General features: G+C 42.3%; 1 protein-coding gene across 1 annotated transcript; it reads right to left on the bottom strand.

The window, feature by feature from the left end:
- Positions 1–430: 430 nt before the first annotated feature.
- Positions 431–17,323, bottom strand: ABHD15 (abhydrolase domain containing 15). Its single transcript, XM_077480361.1, has 2 exons — positions 16,339–17,323; positions 431–1,008 (listed from the first exon to the last, which is right to left on the bottom strand). The coding sequence occupies exons 1-2, from the start codon at positions 17,184–17,186 to the stop codon at positions 483–485; spliced, it is 1,374 nt and encodes a 457-aa protein (XP_077336487.1). The 5' UTR covers positions 17,187–17,323; the 3' UTR covers positions 431–482.
- Between the last annotated feature and the right edge of the window lie 2,616 nt (positions 17,324–19,939).

Here is a 19,939-nt window from a genome sequence, read left to right as displayed (position 1 = left end):
TCTCTTCTTACAGTGACGTCTGATGGTAAAACCTGTACTGAGAATATGAGAGCCAGTTTGCCAAACAGCAGCATTGGTCTTATTCTATACAAGGGAATTTTAAGAGAGGGGAGTGAAAGAATTTATTTATATTTAAAAAATTAAGTTAAAGCCTAATTCTCCTAAGTGCTTGTATATTTTGGGGCATTTAAAATTGCCTGTTAGTTTTTTGTTTTGTTTTTTATTTTATTTTATCACAGTACATGTACAAGGAGACCAAAAGTTCTTTGTCTACAGTTGCTCACGATGCAATAGAACTCCCCTGTGACATTTGTCCTGTATAAAGCTACCATCATGTTTATATATTTAAAGAAAATTTTTTTTTGCGGATTTGGAGCAGTTTTGAACAGCTTAGAGAACAATTGTTTGTGCAAAATAGTTTCTTCACGCGTTAGGTTGAATAATTTTTATTAAAGAATAGAATTCACATATTTCAGAGAGGGTCACCTGGTGTATGATCTTTTCCAGCTAAAAATCTTTTCTTCCAGGTCCCTATAAGCAGAGAGCTCCCGTCTTTGCATGGTTGGTCGTCTTCGTCTGCTCATCATATTGGAGTTCCTCCGGTTGGCCAACCATTTTGTTTTCTCTTCAGTTCTAAAAAATTCTGTCACTGACCTAAAGTAATCTAATGTAACTTCATGACTCCATGCTACAGGAGCATCTGTAAGAAAGCCACAGTGACCTCCATAATGTGTCAGCAGCAGCAGAAAATAAGGATTTGTCCTGAAAAGTTCAATGGGGATAGTAGACTCTGGTGGACCTCGAATAAAATCATCCATGCTACAGATACACAGAACAGGGACAGCAACTTCATCCACGTCACGTAGCGGATCATTTTGTTCCCAGTAATCGTCCCAGCTTACCTTCCCAGTCTTGCGTTGACAGTGCAGAATCTCATGTAGTTCTTGGAGGGACTGACTGTCAAATAATTTCTCAGTTGGTAGAATTTCTCCTAAAACCGTGAAGTATCTGCAATGGGGAAATATAATTTCATGTCAATGAAAATGTATTATTCACCTTTTGTAGGTACACTTGTACCGCGACAAGTGTGATAATGGTACTCTGCTAACCTTGTGCATTATGAAAAAAAAACTTTTAGTTGTTTACCAATTTAACAGCAGCCTTAGGGTATCAAGATAATTTCAATGTTGTATATAGCGTGGTCAGCATAAATGAGTACACCCCTTTTGAAAAGTAAGATTTTAATCAATATCTCAATGAACACAAGAACAATTTAAAACATTTTGACAAAACTGTTTTATAGAACATTTGTTTAGCTCATTACATGAAAGTAAGGTTAATAATATAACTTGGATTACAAAAGCTAAAGTTTTACTAAAATTAGTTGATGCAAAAATGAATACACAACCCCACAACAGAAACTACATTTAGTATTTTGTATGACCTCCTTGGACAGCACCAAGTCTTCTAGGCATGCAATGAACAAGTTGGCGACCTATTGTAAAATCTATCTTTTTAAGAATTACCTCTTGCCTCTTTTAGAGGCTGGATGGAGAGTGATGCTCAACTTATCTCTTCAGAAATCCCCATAGGTGTTTGATTAGGTTCAGATCAGGAGACATGCTTGGTCACTAAATCACTTTCACCCTGTTGTTCAGAAATGCAGCAGTGGCCTTAGATGTATGTTTTGGATCATTGTCATGATGGAATAGTGCACGAAGACCAAGGGCACAGAATGATGTTAGCATCTTCTTTCAATAGAGCAGTACATCTGAATTTATACCATCAAATGCAGCTCCCCGACACCAGCAGCACTAATGCAGACCCACCGAAGGACACTGCCACCACCATGTTTCACTGTAGGTACCATGCATTTTTTTTTTTTTGTACTCTTCACCTTTGTGACTTTTATAAAGCTTTTGAGGCCATCAGTTTCAAAAACCTTTATCTTGCTCTCATCACTCTAGAGTTGGAGTCCCAGTAGTCATCTTCTATTTCAGCATGGGCCCTAGCAATTTCTAGGCAGGCTATTTTGTGCATGGGCTTTAGGAGAGGCTTCCTTCGTGGACGATATCCATGCCTGCCATTCCTCTGCAGTGTATGCTGTATTGTGTCATGGGAAACAATCACTCCAGTTTGGCTTTCTACTTCTTTAGCTAACTGCAGTGAACTTGCATGGCGATTTTTCTTCAACCCTCCTCATCGGAGAATGCTCCTGTCAAGTTCTTAACTTCCGTGGACGGCCAGGATGTGTCTGTGAGATGGTTGCAGTTCCATCTTTGTTCTATTTTTGTATCGCTTTTGCTACAGTATTCTGACTGACAAGTAAAGCTTTCATGATCTTCTTGTAGCCTTCACCTTTCTTGAGTAAATTTACTTTCTCAGGCCCTGTGACATTTCTCTTCCATGTGGTGCCATTGCTGACAGCATGAAATGGGAGGGGTTTTCTTGGTTAATGCCCTTTTATAATCAACTGTCTGCTGGACACTTGTCTAATGAAAAATTAGACTCACCTGTAGTTGAATTCTTGTTAGGATTTTGTTGTGTAAAATCTAGCTTTGCACCTAAAACTTTTCATTGGATTGTATTCATATTTGCAACATGGTCTTGAATGAATTTGTTAGGAAAAATACTTTTTTTCTGTGTGCAAACTAACAAATCTTGGTTGCAATCAATGGCCCACTATTTTGTAGTTTAGTGTCCTATAGAAAATGTTGATTCTGAAAGGACAGTAAAGGTTTTCTGACAAATCTGTTGGAGGTGCACTCATTTATGATGTGTATATGTATGTGCGGACCTTTGTGCACTGGTCCAAGTCATTTGGTGGAGGGGGATTATGGTGTGGGGTTGTTTTTCGGGGGTTGGGCTTGGGCCCCTTAGCTCCAGTGAAGAGAACTCTCTTAAGGCATCAGCATACAAAGACATTTTGGACAATTTCATGCTCCCAATTTGGGATGGCCCCTTCCTGATCCAAATTGACTGCGCACCAGTGCACAAAGCAAGGTCCATAAAGACATTGATGAACGAGTTTGGGGTGGAGGAACTTTACTGTGCAAGTGGGGAGAAAACACGCTGACAAAATTTAGATAAATATGGTGAAAAAAAAAGCCACTAGCAAAAAATCAGTCAGATAAACTTTGAAATAATATAAAACAAAAGTAATGCAGTGCTATTTAACGGATAAGTCCATAAATTAGTGAGTAGATATCCAAAAATGTGTCCACGCAATCCAGAAAGCAAATATCCCCCAAAAATTAAGTTCATGAAATCGTGCAGAAATAAACTGAAGATGTGTGTGAGATCAAATGTCACTGACATGATCCACCACCCAGTGTAAGATGGACTCTTACCAGAGTTGCAGGGCTCTATTATCTAGTCGGAGGCGCTCAATATGGTGTATCATCAATCAGACGTCAAATATCCTTCAGGAACAAACAGTGTTCAGTGCTTCCAGTATGTGTAGGATAGATTGATCTCATCATGAGGCAAAGGGGCCACATCATGTCATGTAGGTGTGACAATGGAAGTAAACTGCTGCAACTGTCTCTACACATCACCCTCCCTGTAGAGACGGTTGCAGCGGTTTACTTCTGTTGTTAGGATGTACAGTATCTCACAAGTGAGTACACCCCTCACATTTTTGTAAATATTTTATTATATCTTTTCATGTGACAACACTGAAGAAATTACACTACAATGTAAAGCGCTGGCAACAAAAGTAAGTACACCCCTACGTGAAAATGTAAAATGGGGCCCAATTAGCTATTTTCCCTCCCCAGAGTCATGTGACTCCTTAGTGTTACAAGGTTTCAGGTGCGAATGGGGAGCAGGTGTGTTAAATCTGGTGTTTTCGCTCACTCTCAAACTGCTCACTGGGAGTTCAACATGGCACCTCATGGCAAATAACTCTCTGAGGATCTGAAAAAAAGAATTGTTGCTCTACATAAAGATGGCCTAGGCTATAAGAAGATTGCCAAGACCCTGAAACTGAGCTGCAGCATGGTGGCCAAGACCATACAGTGGTTTAACAGGACAGGTTCCAATCAAGAAAGGGTCCCCCTCCCGCCATGGCGGACCAAAGAAGTTGAATGTCCTATACAGAGGTTGTCTTTGGGAAATAGACATAAGAGTGCTGCCAGCATTGCTGCAGAGGTTGAAGGGGGGGTCAGCCTGTCAGTACTCAGACCATACACTGCACACTGCATCAATTAGATCTGCATTGCTGTCATTCCAGAAAGAAGCCTCTTCTAAAGATCATGCACAAGAAAGCTTGCAAACTGTTTGAAGACAAGCAGACTAAGGACATAGATTACTGTCTTTAGTTGGTTCAGATGGTGTCAAGCGTGTGGGATGGCAACTAGGTAAGGAGTACAAAGGCAAGTGTGTCTTGCCTACAGTCAAGCATGATGGTGTGAGTGTCATGGTCTGGGGCTCCATGAGTGATCCCGCCACTGGGGAGCTACAGTTCACTGAGTGAACCATGAATGCCAACATATACTTTGACATACTGAATCAGAGCATGATCCCCCTTCTTTCAGAGACTGGGCTGCAGGGCAGTATTCCAACATAACCCCAAACACACCTCCAAGATGACCACTGCCTTGCTAAAGAAGCTGAGGGTAAAGGTGACGGACTGGTCAAGCATGTCTCCAGAGCTAAACCCTATTGAGCATTGGTGGGGCATCCTCAAACGGAAGGTAGAGGAGTGCAGGGTCTCTAACATCCACCAGCTCCATGATATCGTCATGGAAGAGGACTCCGGTGACAAGCTGTGAAGCTCTGGTGAACTCCATGCCCAAGAGGGTTAAGGCAGTGCTGGAAAATAAAGTCCATGATGATCCTGTGCAAAAAATTGTGTATAAAACAATGTAACAATCATAAAGTGATGAGTGCTGGTAAATTGAACGGAAGGAAAACACTAATAATAGTCCAAAATATAGAGGAAAGTATGCACCATTTCATAAATCCATATAAGTTAAGTCTCTTAGCATAAACCACACAAAGGGCACTGAAACTCGTTCCCATAAGCAGAAAAGAACAATGAATAGAATCACAATCTGGGCTCTCAGAACTCTCACCTCCACTCCTTAGTTATAACCGCATCAAGTAGAGGTTAATCTTCTGCTCGTCCTAATGTCCACCACCAGGGGGGTCTTCCACTGTTGTACTTTACAGCTCGGTTATGTGGTTGCATGTATTAGACCACCAGGGGGTCATCCATCCCTGTAGCAGATTAGCAGAATTATACTTCGGATTGTATTGGTGTATTGCTACCTCCGCAATAATATGCCAAGCTGCCGGACCAAGATGTACCCTCAAGTTAAATATAAATACGCATAAGAAGAGACGGCTCAGGCAGCAACCTTCAAAGCAACCATCCATCAAATGAGTACACCAACCAAGTGCTGGAAAATAATGGTGGCCACACAAAATAGACACTTTGGGCCCAATTTGGACATTTTCACTTAGGGGTGTACTCCATTTTGTTGCCAGTGGTTTAGACATTAATGGTGTGTTGTTATTTTGAGGGGACAGTAAATGTACACTGTTGTATAAGCTGTACAGTCACTATTTTACATTGTAGCAAAGTGTAATTTCTTCAGTGTTGTCACATGAAAAGATATAATAAAATATTTACAAAAATGTGAGGGGTGTAGTCACTTTTGTGAGATACTTTTTATATAATTTGTGCTCTTGTGTCTGCCTAGGGAGTGATTTTAAAAGTACTGGTTTGGATATAAATATACAGTGCTACAAAACTGTTAGGTACCAATGTTCAATTGTATGTTGTGATATGGATATTTGTGATATTTTTCAAGGTATTCTGTATTTCTTTAAAAAGAAAAAAAAAGTTGCGTGATTTTCAGTAACCTCACAGTTTTTGTCCTGAGGAAGCAGACCAAGTCTGAAACACATTGCGATAAGCCGTTCCATCATTGGTCATGATTGTGCATCAACTTGAAATATTTTGTTGTAAATTATATATATATATATATATATATATATATATATATATATATATAATGTGTGTGTAACAATAATATAGGTACTTGCATCTTAACGCAAGTACTTTTATGTGTATTCCTGAGTGGTACCTGTAAAGTCTGAATATATTTTGGTCCAACCTTGGTATGAAAATATGGATGTAGTACCAGCCTGGCCACTATCTTCCTATATTTGGGACTGTTGGACTGGATAAAGGCTAAAAAAGGGAATGGGAGTTATTTTGTCTGCTGCTGCTAATGGATGCTGAATTTTTAAAATTTTCTTATTTTTATTTTTTTTTATTTTTTTTCAATTCACTTTCAGTCGTTGGTTATGTCTATAATATAATTTACCCCAGCCAGAGTCTTAGGCTCCATGCACACGAGACACCGGTGAAAATTCTGCTGAACGCATGTTTTTAAAAGCTGAAACCAGCGTTTAGAAACGCCCGCTTTGCTGCGTTCGCATGCCGTGTTCAGTGGAGTTTTACCGCGTTTGCATCTAGAAGCGTTTGTAAGATAACATTCAAATAAGAACCTCCCCAAGCTCAAAAAACTGTATTATTTAACTATTTCAGCCATTTTGTGAGACCAGAGTGAGTAGCAGCAGCTGTGAGATCAGCAGTGTACCTGTATTTAGCATGTCACTTGCCACGTCACCTGCCACAAGTTGTGGTTTCTCAACTTGCCACGTCACTTGCCACAAGTTTTGTCAATGGATATCTTAAATGCATACTTTTGGTTTTATTTGCTCTAAAAGGCTTATTTACAAATCACCAGATTTTTGGTTAGTATGCATAAATTCTCGGTAAGCCTTCATTATTGTGCTTTAAAGAAATGCATAGTCATTTACTTTTTTTGGGGGGGGGGGGCAATGATCCCATTGGGCAGGGCATTGCAGCCCTGAATGAACGTTCTAATGCAACAAATAGGTCAAACAGGGTAGAAACCCTTACCTAATATGTTTTGCACAGAGCTGCGACTGCTTGCCCTCCCTCCATTGCTCCTGAACAGGTATACACTCCAGATATAAACCATTAATGTTAGTGAATATCCAAAAAGGAGTTAAGGCAGTGGGATTGTATAGCCATTGTTGACCATCATCTGTCAGGTCTGTGGTCATCGTCACTAGGGCAAAGGTGTTTAGTCTGCAAGATGCTGATATAGGTTTTGTATTGGGTCTGCATTATGGGTTAAAAAGGGGGCATTGTTCTGTTACTGCAAATTAGAATTTGTGTAAAAATAAAAGGTGGTAGTCGTCTTCTATGGCCGTGGTTCTCAGGACCCACTAACAGGCCAAGTTTGCAACTGAAATACATCAAAGGTGATATTGCTGCTCAGTGATTGCAGTATTCTAGTCTGCATCTCCCCAAGGTAATACTTTAACCACTTCCCAACCGGTGCACGACAATGTACATCGACAGAATGGCACAGACAGGCAAATGGGTGTACAAGTACCTCCCTTTGAATTACCCGCGGGACCTCCGTGAGTCCGATTGCGGGTCCCGCTGACTATCGCTGTGGGGATAGCCACGATCGTCTCACGGGGAGGAAGAACAGGGTGATGCTGATGTAAACCGCATCTCCCCATTCTGCCTAGCAACAAGTGACACTGATTTCTGCTCCCTGTAATTGGAGCAGAGATCAGTGATCTGTAAAACAGCCACGCCCCCCCCCAGTTAGCAACACGCCCCCTAGGACACACTTAACCCCTACACTGCCACCTCCTGGTTAACCCCTTCATTACCAGTGTCATTTTCACAGAAATCGGTGCATTTGTATAGTCATAATGTCACAGTCACAATAAAAATCGCTGATCGCAACCATTACTAGTAAAAAATTTTTTATAAAAATGCCATAAAACTATCCCCTATTTTGTAAACGCTATAACTTTTGTGCAAACCAATCAATCGCTTAATGCCTTTAAAAAAAATTAAAAATATGTAGAAGAATATGTATCGGCTTAAACTGAGGAAAAAATGTTTTTTATATATTTTTTGGGGGTATTATAGCAAAAGGTAAAAAAGAATGCGGAGTGGCTGCCCTGCTGCATTCTGAACACAAAGTCGGACACTTGGCGCAGGAGCCAGTCAGAGAATGCTTTATATTTTCTCAATAAATGCAAGCATTCCCTACTTGGATGATTTGAAGAGGCAAGAGGTGGTGATATCATGCTTTCCACCTCGTCCAATCAGATTGTTTTGCATTCATTGAGAAAAAGGCAAAGCATTCTCTGAACAGCGATCATACTGAGCAGCCTAACTCCTATGTTCAGACTGCAGCATGGCAGGTGCTTGGCATGGGACTCCACAGCTAGTGGAGATCACTGGAGAGTAGTGGCATCCACTACAGTAATTTCCAGCTTCTAGAGAGATTCCACAGGTATGATAAATGCTTACTTACGTTGGTCCAAGCTGGGCTAGCATTTAATGCTGGCTTACATGTGGGATTTGTGAACAAAGTGGTGCAAGGACAAAAGTTGCAAAGAAGTTAAATCGGGAGTCTTCTAACTTGTAAGTAACATCGTCAGTTTCCTGTAAGTAATAATTAAACTAGGATAATAAGTGCTAGCACAGTTGAAGGTTTTACTCAGTGTCACATATAAACAATAATGGATCAACAGCTCCAGGATAAATACTGCTGTGGCAGATGCAAGCAGGTTGCCATTCTGGAAGCTCACATTAGAGATCTGGAGGAGCAAATTGCCACACTGAGTAGAACAGACAACCCTGAAAGGAGTTTCCTGCTCACTGAGCAGGTGGTTAATGAGGTTGATGTGGAGGATGGTGAGGTAAGTCAGATGTTCAGGTAGAAAGATGGATTAATGTAGCTAGGGAAGGCAAAATCTGTGTTTGAACACCAGAACATATTTGTCAAGCTGGGTGAAGATGTCAGAGCAGCCCATCTAGTAAGGGTGGTGAGGGTGATGAAGGGAAGGCCTAAACCGGGTATCTGCAATCTGGCAATAGCAGGCAGGTAATGGGTAGAATGCATCCCTTGGTTGCCAACCCTAGAACCTGGGGAGGAGTGACGGGCAGTTTTATTTTTAGTCTCAGGACATTTTAGTTTTAGTCCCATTTTAGTCTTCTGCAATTGTTTTAGTTTTAGTCGACTAAAATATCCCGTACATTTTCAGTAATTGCAATTTAGTTGTAGTCATAGTCTCTTGACTAAAATGGCATTTTAGTTTTAGGCTCATTTGACTACAATGGCTTTCGACTAAAATAGTATTAATTTAGTCGACTAAAATGTTTTGGTGGCATTTAGTGGAATCGATCGCCACTATTTTCATCCCTGCAGTACCTGAATGCTTGCTTCCCTCTCTCTCCCCAGCGGTATTCAGGGAGGAAAATACAGCCGATCCATTTCACCAAATGCCCCTCCTTTCCAGGTCTCTTTCCTATGACGCCGGTCCCCCCGTGTTCTCCATTGGCCCCTCCCCCCAGCACTGCCAGTTTCCTCCTCTTATCCCGCCAGCTGCTGCGGAGAATGTTTCAGGATAGAGAGTGAAGAAGCGTTTTCCTGTCCTACATGTCCTCAGCGGCGCCACTGAGGACGTCTATGGCGTAAAGCATACGGTATTGCTACGCTTACTACGTCACTTCCGGGTATCAGAGCTAGTGGGTTGAACGCAGTTGGAACACACTCCACAAACCCACAGCTCTGTCTACCTATGCTGAACTGAAATAAGTCCCACCCTTGCCTCCCTCACCTCCCATGCCTCCTGGTACCGAGTCGGTCAATGAAGATGAACCCATGCACTTGGGCTTCACGCATCTCTCTTTGGATGAGAGAACCCTTAGGAGGAGGGTGACATTGTGCCTTTATTGTGGCCAAGCAGGTCACTTTTTGAACTCTTGTCTTACCTGTCCAGGGAATGCTTGAACCTTGAGGTGCTGTCATGGACAGATCTTAGGTGGCATTGTTTCATCCCCAGTTATCCAGAAGCATAAGCCCCTGGTTTTGGTTACCCTTTCTTGGGCTGAGTCGTTCATCAAGACACAGGCTCTAATTGACTCTGGGGCTGCAGGCCTGTTCATTGATGCTGCCTTTGTATCAAAGCACTTTATTCTCCTGCATCTGCGTGACACTCCATTGATGCTCTTTACGGGAGACCTCTACAGCCTGCCCATGTGACTCATGAGACTGTTCCATTGCCGTAGGGGCTCTTCACCATGAGATAATCCAATTCCAAGTTATGTCCTTGCATAAGTTTCCACTGGTTATTGGTTATCCTTGGTTACAGAGGCACAACTCCCCTTTTGATTGGCTCCATGCTGAGGTTCTCTCCTGGTCGCCACAATGCAGTAAGACATGCTTCCAGAAGGTAGCCAAGGTCCTGTGCACTTCTTCTCTCTCCTCCCTGCCGGAAGAGTACCGCAATTTTAGTGATGTCTTTGACAGAAGTCAAGCTGGTAGTTTACCTCCACACTGGTCGCATGATTGTGCAATTGACCTTCAACCTGGTGCCATAATCCACTCATGACTGGGTTTACCCTTTGTCAGTCTTGGAGGATAAGGCCATGGAAGAGTATGTTGCAGACGCACTTTCTCAAGGTTTCATCAGCAAATCCTAGTCTCCTGCTGGTGCTGGTTTCTTCTTTGTGAAGAGGAGTGGTGAACTGAGACCTTGTATTGATTATAGGGGTAAGAATGCCTATCCGATTCCGTTGAATACGGAATTATCTGACTGCTTCAAGGGAGCAACGTTTTTAGGAAGCTTGATTTGAGCGGGACATACAATCTCGCGAGGATTAAGGAGGGCGATGAGTGGAAAACTGTGTTTAACCCCCCCCCCCCCGGCGAGGTTACCGAGTCTGGCTTGTGGAAGTTTTATACCAAAAGCGGTAACCCCGAGCCAGACTCGGGACCACATCGCTGTATGCAGGAAGAGGTTTACTTACCTTCTCCCTTGGATGCAGCGATGTCCCCACGCTGTTTGAGCGGCTCGTCCTCCGCTTGATTCATCACGGAGCCGATATCTCCGTTCCCTGCGAGTGTTGCGACGCATGGGGACGGAGATCGGCGTCAAATTCAAAAAGTGAAACACACAGTATACATGCAGTAAAATGTAATCTTACAGATTACATTGCTGTATGAAATTATTTCACATCCCCTTTGTCCCTAGTGGGTCTGCCCAGTGTCCTGCATGCAGTTTTATATTATAAAAACTGTTCTTTATGCCTGGAAACTGGAGATTGTCCATAGCAACCAAAACTGTCACTTTACATCAAAAATGATTTTAGACCAGCTAGAAAACAGTAAATTGTAATCACTCGCAGAATTGAGGGATATCGATTTGTGGGGAGATCCGTCATCAAATATTGAAAAATAATGACAGTGACAATTCTGCAACTGAGCAAATTTCTTTTTTTGATTTGAATACATTATTAAATATGTTTTATTATTGTTATTATTTGGTATAATTATTTTATAGTTTATTTATTATATTATAATTTCATTTTTCAAACTTTATCATACCTGGGATGTCTGCTACACTCTGGTTTGGACAGATTTAAGTGAGTTATTCCTAAGAATTACAGGACTACAATATAAAAAACCAAATTTCATGCAAAATAATGGTACCGCTTTCAGCACCTAAAATCCGAAATATTCATACCGCCAGGGAGGCTAATACCGGAACAGGCCATTATGAAGACCTCGGAATGCCTTTTGGGCATTGTAACGCCCCGGCAGTTTTCCAGGAATTTATTAATATTGTCCTCCGAGATTTGTTGCAGTTATTTGTGTTGGTTTATCTTGACGATATCCTCATATTTTCCAAGTCCCTGGAGAGCCACCACACAGTTCTCATTCTTACTGACCAGAAGATTCTCACATTCTTGTCTGAGGCTAAACGTCTCTTTTCCAGAAGGGCACGATGGGCTCTTTTCTGGTCTAGTTTAAATTACATCTCATTCTTACCCGGTAATAAGAATGTAAGGGCTGACACTTTGTCACAATTTTCCTCCACTTTCAAGATGGAGTCGGTTTCAGTTCCTGTGATTCCTCCTGATCGTATTTTGGCTACGGTTTACACCAGTCTCACTTCTCCTTTGGGTGACAAAATTCTTGCTGCTCAGGTTCATACTCCTCCTGAGAAACCTTGTGACTGCTGCTTTGTCCCAGGGAGTCTCCGTACTGCCATGCTACAGACTTTTACCATTCTCCGAAGGCTGCTGGGCACCCTGGGTAGAATCAACTCTTTTGGGCCATTTCCCAACAATTCTGGTGGCCTAGTCTATGTGCTGATTTAACTGCCTTTGTAGATGCCTGTTCTGTGTGTACTCAGAATAAGACTCCACAACGCCTTCCAGTGGGCCTCCTATAACCCATACCCAATGGAGAGAGGTCTGGGACCCACCTGTCTATGGATTTCATTGTGGAGCTACCCAACTCCCAGGGCAACACAGTTATCTTTATGGTTGTTGACCAGTTCTCAAAAAATGTCTCATTGCAGTCCACTTAACAAGTTGCCTACTTCTAAGGAACTGGCTTCCATTTTTGCTTGGAAGATCTTTCGCTTACATGGGCTACCCAAGGTGATTGTCTCGGACAGGGGTAGTCAGTTTGTGTCAAGGTTCTGGCAAGTCTTTTGTGCACAGTTGGGAATTCAGCTTGCTTTCTCCTCTGCGTATCACCCACAGTCTAATGGGGCTGCAGAATGAGCCAATCAGTCCTTGGAGCAATTCCTACATTGCTATATTTCTGACCCCCATAACAACTGGTCAGACCTCTTACCATGGCTGGAGTTTGCTCACAATAGTGCCTTGAATTCTGCTTCCCGATTGTCCCTGTTTATGGTGAACTATGTTTTCCAACCTTCCATGTTGCCTGATTATGCAGAGTATTCCTGCATTAGAGGAACATCTCTTTGGTCTTCATTCCACTTGGGCACAAGTCCAGGAGGCTTTGAGACATGCTAATGATAGGTACAGACTCCATGCTGACCGCAGATGCCTGCCTGCACCTTCCTACCAGGTTGGGGACAGGGTCTGGCTCTCATCTCGCAACCTCTGACTTCATATTCCCTCTCTGAATTTTGCACCTCTGTTTATTGGGCCTTTTTCGTCTTTTTTCACAGGATTAACCCAGTGGCTTATGTATTAGACCTTCCTTCTAATATGCGTATCTCGAATGTATTTCATGTCTTCTTATTAAAACCGTTGGTCTGCAACCGCTTTACTACCTTGAGGCCTCATCCTCAACCTGTACAGGTTGAGAACCATGAGGAGTAGGAAATACAGTCCATTGTTGACTCCTGTAGGTTCCTTGGACGCATACAGTACCTGGTGCATTGTAAAGAGTACGGTCCGGAGGAACGCTCTTGGATCTCTTCCTCGGACGTACATGCCCCTGTCATCCTCCGTGATTTCCATAGATGTTTTCCCCTCAAGCCTAGTGGTCCTCTGAGGGGGGGGGGATAATTGAGGAGGGGGTACTGTCAGGGCTGGGCTCAGCCCTTCCTTCTCTGAGCTGGCCGCTGTCGGCTAATTGCCAGCTACTATCTCTCCACAGAGACTCACCTGTTGATATCCTGCTTGTCAGTCCTGCCTACTTAAGCTGTCCAGACCAGATGATCTCTGCCTTCACCTTGGTCACATCTCTAGAGATGCTCTCCTGTGTTCCCATGAAAGACTTGCTTAGCTGACATTCCTTCTGTATCATTTCTGGTTCCTACACTCTGGCTATGTTTTGTATAAGTTTACCTTTTTTTTTTTATTAAATAAGTGTGATTTAACTTCTGTCTGCATGATTCATGGTTTCTGACATCTGGTCAGATGAGACCAAAATGTAACTTTTTGGCCTAAAAGCAAAACGCTATGTGTGGTGGAAAACTAACACTGCACATCACCCTGTACACACCTTCCCCACCTTGAAACATGGTGGTGTTAACATCATGTTGTGGGGATGCTTTTCTGCAGCAGGGACACGGAAGCTGTTTAGAGTTGATGGGAAGATGGATGGAGCTAAATACAGGGCAATCTTAGAAGAAAACCCTATACACACTATCAGATTTTCTGCAGATTTTTTCCTTCAGATTTACCAAAACCATATAATATGAGGTCAAACCTTAAAAGTTTCAATTTGTATGCAATCAGGCATGCCCTTGCACTACATGGTTTTGGTAAATCTGAAGACAAAAATCAGCTGAAAATCTGATAGTGTGTATGGGGCTTTAGAGTCTAGAAAAGACTTGAGACTGGGGCAGAGGTTCACCTTCCAGCAGGACAACAACCCTAAGCATACAGCCAGAGCTAAATACAATAATTAAAACCAAAAAAGTGTGGCGCTTTAGTTGCAAAAAACCTCAACCCACGTGGATACTTTAAGTAGCAGTGAAAATGAATATCAGCAAATGAATAAAGTAAATATGTTAGCACAAATATTGTGAACAAAAAACACAAATAAAGTCTATCAGGTGAGTACTCTTACCACTCTTCAAAGTGTGCAATGTGAATCGGAAATCCAAATGTAAAATATAAGTAAAAAGTGAAGTTCAGCCTCTGATGTGACCTTTGGAAGCATAGAAGAATGATACCACCGCCGTAGTAAGGGAAGGAGGCTTACCAGATGACGTAGACTCAAAGGGGCTTGCGCCTCTCAAGTCATACAGGCCTGTTGATTGTCAAGAACCCAATGGTAAGAAGTCCTATATATGGTATCCCGGAAAACCTCAAACCATGTATTCATCGGGGGTAATACAGCTAGAGCTACAATAGAATGGTTTAGAACAAAAAATATTCATGTGTTCGAATGGCCCAGTCAATGTCCAGACCTAAATCCAATTGAGAATCTCTGGCAAGTCTTGAAAATTGCTGTTCACAGACGCTCTCCATCCAATCGGACAGAGCTTGAGCTATGCACCCTACACTTTTCACATATTTACTTGTAAAAAATGTGGAAAACCATTTATCATTTTCCTTCCACTTCACAATTAAGTGCCACGTTGTGTTGGTCTAGCACACAAAATTCCAATAAAATACATTTGTTTTTGGTTGTAACATGACAAAATTTGGAAAATTTCAAGGGGAATGAATACTTTTTCAAGGCACTGTATGTAAAAAAAAAAGAAAAAAAAATGCATTCAGCTTTAACTGCTTTTACAAAGTGTGGTATTATCCACAAAAAAGTTGGCTTGGACTTTTAAAGTTGTTACATTCAAAAAGTATATTTGAACTCTAAGTGGTTTATCTGCTTCTTTTGGGTACATTACATTAGTGAAAGACTGCACTTTGTTCTTAACTGTCATGTTAAGAGTTTCCAGTAAAGTTTTAAACCTGGGTATTACCAGGCACATAATCTACAGCTTGGATCGCCTCTTGCACTGAAGGAGATGTTGTCGACACTCCTACAGCGATTCACCTCCCTTTGCAACAGGAGCAGATCTGCACTGCTGAGGCCCTCAACTATGCATGGAAGAAGGCGTTAATGAAGTGCACACATGGTCCACGCTAGGCATGGTGGGACCCCATACCATTACCGGGAGTGTGGGAAGTGATATGCTGAACAGGTGGAGAGGGCAAGTACTCTGTGTGTGTCTCTCATAAATGCAGCTGTGACAGTAAAGGTGTGCATTAACATGGGGATGTGAGAGTTAACTGGAGATTAGTTCAGTGTGCCAGTGTATATGGTGTTTGGTACCAGTTAAAGCGGAGTTCAACCCAAAAGTGGAACTTCCACTTGTATTCCTTCCCCCCTCAGGTGCCACATTTGGTACCTATCTTTCACAGGTATCCTGTTCCCACTTCTGGGAGCCTCAACCGTGGGTATTGGCGTCACCGTTCGGGCTACCTCATCCTCCGGCCACTGAGCCAGTAAAAGAGAGGAGAGGAACGGAGCCTTGCGCATGCACAGTAGGGTTCACTGCTGGGTTTCCTTACTCTTAATGGAAGCGGCATGCACCTGACAGCTGATGGAAACATCACCTGCAGTGCCAACATTGCTGGACTCCAGGACAGGTAAGTGTCCAATTATTAAAAGTCAGCAGCTGCAGTATGTGCAGCTGCTGGCTTTTAATTTTTGCAGCCATGGGCGGACCTCCGCTTTAAGGTACCACATGTGTAAGGTCGTGACCCTGTGTTAAGTGCCTAGCGTAGGCTAGAAGAAACCCACCCTGGGGTAAACCACCTATGTGACCCACACTTATGGCGCCCAGTGAGGAGGGGAAAAGGAAGCGTCCCCCACCTGCCCCCCACCCTTGCATATGTATTTCAAGATGTAATTTTAATTTCTGATAGTAAATCATCATTAATTTTAAATATCCTTATTTTTTGTGCCCTAAAGCATTTATATATTCATCCATGAATGTCATCAAAACAAACACAAACTATCTTTACTGGGTTTGCCTTACCTCCTGAGAATAGTTTTCTGATAAAGAAGCAGAGCCCATTCATACAGCCATGGGAGCTTGTTCTCGAACCATTCTTGGCAACGAAACACTGGAGAAATACAGGATACAGCTGTCAAATAACTAGATGAGCCGCATTCTCCTAAATAGGATAGCAGAAGTCCAGACCCCAGCCCTTCACTGACTGCAAAGAGCATGGAACCTGGATGCCTAAAACGAATATAAGTAACTGCTTCTCTCAGATCTCCCGGTTCACCAAAATCTTGTAGCTTGAGGGTTGTTAACGGGCATTCGTTTTGGCCCCGTCTATTAAATATGACAGGGTAGTACCCTTTTTCGAGAGCCTGAAAACAAAGGTTCTGAATGTTCCTTGTTAATTTTCCAAAGGGGTTAGGAATGACCAGGAGCAGTGGTGGGTTGCCTGTAGCATTTGTGCCTCTTCTCATCCTTGAGATTTGTCTTGGACCCACTACCCAATCTAAAGCAACAAGTCCACCATCTGCAAGCTGCAAGTGGTCTCTGCATAACTCCAGCGGCCTGTCGGCTGGTAGTAAGTGTTGAACAAGAGTCTGAAGATGTGGACAGCTCTTCCACCACCAGCGAATTGGCTCTTGTTGTGGCAAACGCTGGATATCTTTAAGAAACCGGTTGGCAAGAGCCGATGATTTGCATATCAATTCATACCCTCTAGGAAGGTAATCCTGGAAACTCCCAAATACAACTCCATGATAGTTATCTCCTTCACCGCCAGTTTTTTTCTTTTTATATCTTGATAGAGCTTTGCTAAAAATGCTAAGCAGAAAAACTAGGAGAGAACAAAAAGCACTCCACAAAGCTGGTACCGCAATCATTTTCTGTGGCTTCTGAGATGATGTGTAATCTTTACTGATGTGTTGTCCTTGAACTTTTCATCAACACAAACATTTTTCCATCTCCCTTACTTAGCAAGTGCTTTATTTATTTAAGTGTTTTGCTCACAATTGGTGTTGGGTTTTAGAAGAGGTTGAACTGATTGTGTGCCAGATTGTTTGAACAGTGATTCATGTTTATGTTTAAAAAAGAGCCTGCGGCTATATCCTCTGTGCCAGTGCTCTTCTGAGCCATGACCTATTAGGAAAGGTACTATTTCCTATTAATGAAAAAAAAATCATTACTGTCCAGTAAGCTGTGCTTCATTTGCTTTTCTTTGGGATCACAAAAGCAAGTTTAAAACATCTAGTGACAAGTGTGGAAGAGCTGATCACATTTTAATGAGGGCTTTGGTTTCTGCTGTACAGTGTCCAAATATGTTTAACAGCAGCAGAGTTTTTACTTGGATCTGTTAAAACAGCATGTGAATCTTGGCTGCATTTGCTGTTTTCAAGTGGTGGAAAGCTATGGCAATAGCAGACGATTTGGTCACTACATGGCCCCCCAGCACAGGCGACCCCAGTAACATCCTCCTGCATAATGATTAAGCCAAACGGCAACAAAGTTTGACTAATTATCTTAAAATGTATGTACAGTTAAAGCAGCAGGAAAGCAATCACTATTCTGTATTTGTGTTGTACTGCCTTTAAAAGAAATCTCTAGACCTCTAAATATTTGTTAGATTCACATGTGAAAGTGATCAGCTTGATCTGCATTCAGGAAAAAAACATTCTGCATACAGCTCCTTCCCCTCCCAGCCTCTCCTTATACTTACCTAAGCCCGTTCTCAATCCAGCAATGTGCATGAGAGCAGAAGCCCTCCCCACTTTCTCCCTCCTCATTGGCTCAGACACAGGAGCAGGAGCCATTGACTCCTGCTCTCAACCACAGCCAGTTAGGAGGGAGTGGGCTGAGCTGCGCTCTGTATGTCAGTGGACACACAGCGGGGCTCAGGGGCGAGCATGCACCAGTGCCCCCAAGGCAAGTGGCTTGCTATGGGATCACTTTGCAGGGGGAGGACCCAGGAGTTCCAGCGGGAGACCCCAGAAGAGAATTGGGGCTACTCTGTGCAAAACCATTGCACAGAGCGGGTAAGTACGTATGACATGTTTGTTATATATAAGATATGTCAGAGAAACCAACCAGGCTTATTAACCGCTTGCTGACATACGGCAGCAGAAGAACATGTACAGGCATATTATGTCCCTGTATGTTGCTCTTTAAGAAGTGGCTTGCGGGCGCGCACACTGTTGGTGGCGAGCTCCACGAGTGTGATTGTGGGTCCCGCGGACTCTATGTCCACAGGGATACCCTCAATCGTCTCACGGGGATGAAGGACGGGGAAATGCTTTTCCCTGTTCTGCATAGTGACACGGATCACCGCTCCCTGTAATCGGGAGCGGCGATCAGTGTCATGTCACACATAGCCCCTCCCCCACAGTTAGAATCTCTCTCTAGGACACATTTAACGCCTACAGTGCCCCCTAGTGGTTAACCCCTTCACTGCCAGTCACATTTACACAGAAATCAATGCATTTTTAATCGCACTGATCGCTGTACAAATGGGAATGGTCCCAAATAGCGCCAGAAGTGTCCAATCTGTCCGCCATAATGTCGCAGTCACGATAAAGATCGCTGCCATTACTAGTAAAAAAAAAATTTATAAAAATTTCATAAAACTATGCCCTATTTTTTAGATTTATACCAAAAATATGTAGAAGAATACGTATCGACCTAAACTGAGGGAAAAAAAATGTTTTTTTATAATTTTTTGGGGGATATTTATTATAGTAGAAAGTAAAAAAGAATGCGTTTTTTTTCAAAATTTACGCTATTTTTTTATAGCACAAAAAATAAAAAACTGCAGAGGTGATCAAATACCACCAAAAGTAAGCTCTATTTGTGGGAAAAAAAGGACGTCAATTTTGTTTGGGGGCTACGTTACAAGACAGCGCAATTGTCAGTCAAAGTGACGCAGTGGCAAATCAAAAAAAGAGCTCTGGTCTTTTGCAGCCAAATGGTCCGGGGCTGAAGTGGTTAAGTAGGATGTCTTTGCAAGATGTCTGAGGCGGTTGAGGGCTCTGCTAACAATTTACGCCATACCTTGTCATATTTTTTAGGGCAACCTCTAGGTACAGCTCTTTGCAAAAGTATTCACCCCCTTGGCTTTTTACCTATTTTGTTACATTACAGCCTTTAGTTCAATGTTTTCTTTTTATATGAATTATATGTGATGAATCAGTACACAATAGTCTAAGTTGGTGAAGTAAAATTAGAAAAATATATGCATAAAACTATTTTTCAGAAATAAAAAACTGATAATTGGCATGTGCTTATGTATTCACCCCCTTTGTTATGAAGCCCATAAGAAGCTCTAGTGCAATCAATTACCTTCAGAAGTCACATAATTAGTGAAATGATTTCCACCTTTGTGCAATCTAATTGTCACATGATCTGTCATTTCATATACACACCTTTTTGAAAGGCCCCAGAAGCTGCAACACCTAAGCACGAGGCACCACTAACCAAACACTGCCATGAAGACCAAGGAACTCTCCAAACAGGTAAAGGACAATGTTGAGAAGTACAAGTCAGGGTTAGGTTATAAAAAAAATATCAAAATCTTTAATGATCCCTAGGAGCACCATCAAATCTATCATAACCAAATGGAAAGAATATGGCACAACAGCACACC

Source organism: Lithobates pipiens, unplaced genomic scaffold (assembly GCF_037356315.1).
Source record: "Lithobates pipiens isolate NorthernLeopardFrog02 unplaced genomic scaffold, aLitPip1_a1.2 Scaffold_16, whole genome shotgun sequence".
NCBI lineage: Eukaryota > Metazoa > Chordata > Amphibia > Anura > Ranidae > Lithobates > Lithobates pipiens.
The sequence above is the reverse complement of the archived record's forward strand: the minus strand, read 5'-3'. Positions and strand labels throughout refer to the sequence as shown.

Bases quoted from the DNA above. Each gene is read 5' to 3' on its own strand.
- ABHD15 (XM_077480361.1), bottom strand. From the start codon at position 17,186: ATGATTGCGGTACCAGCTTTGTGGAGTGCTTTTTGTTCTCTCCTAGTT. The intron at 1,009-16,338 runs GTAAGGCAAACC...TCCCCATTGCAG, and splicing joins CAGAAAACTATTCTCAGGAG to ATACTTCACGGTTTTAGGAG.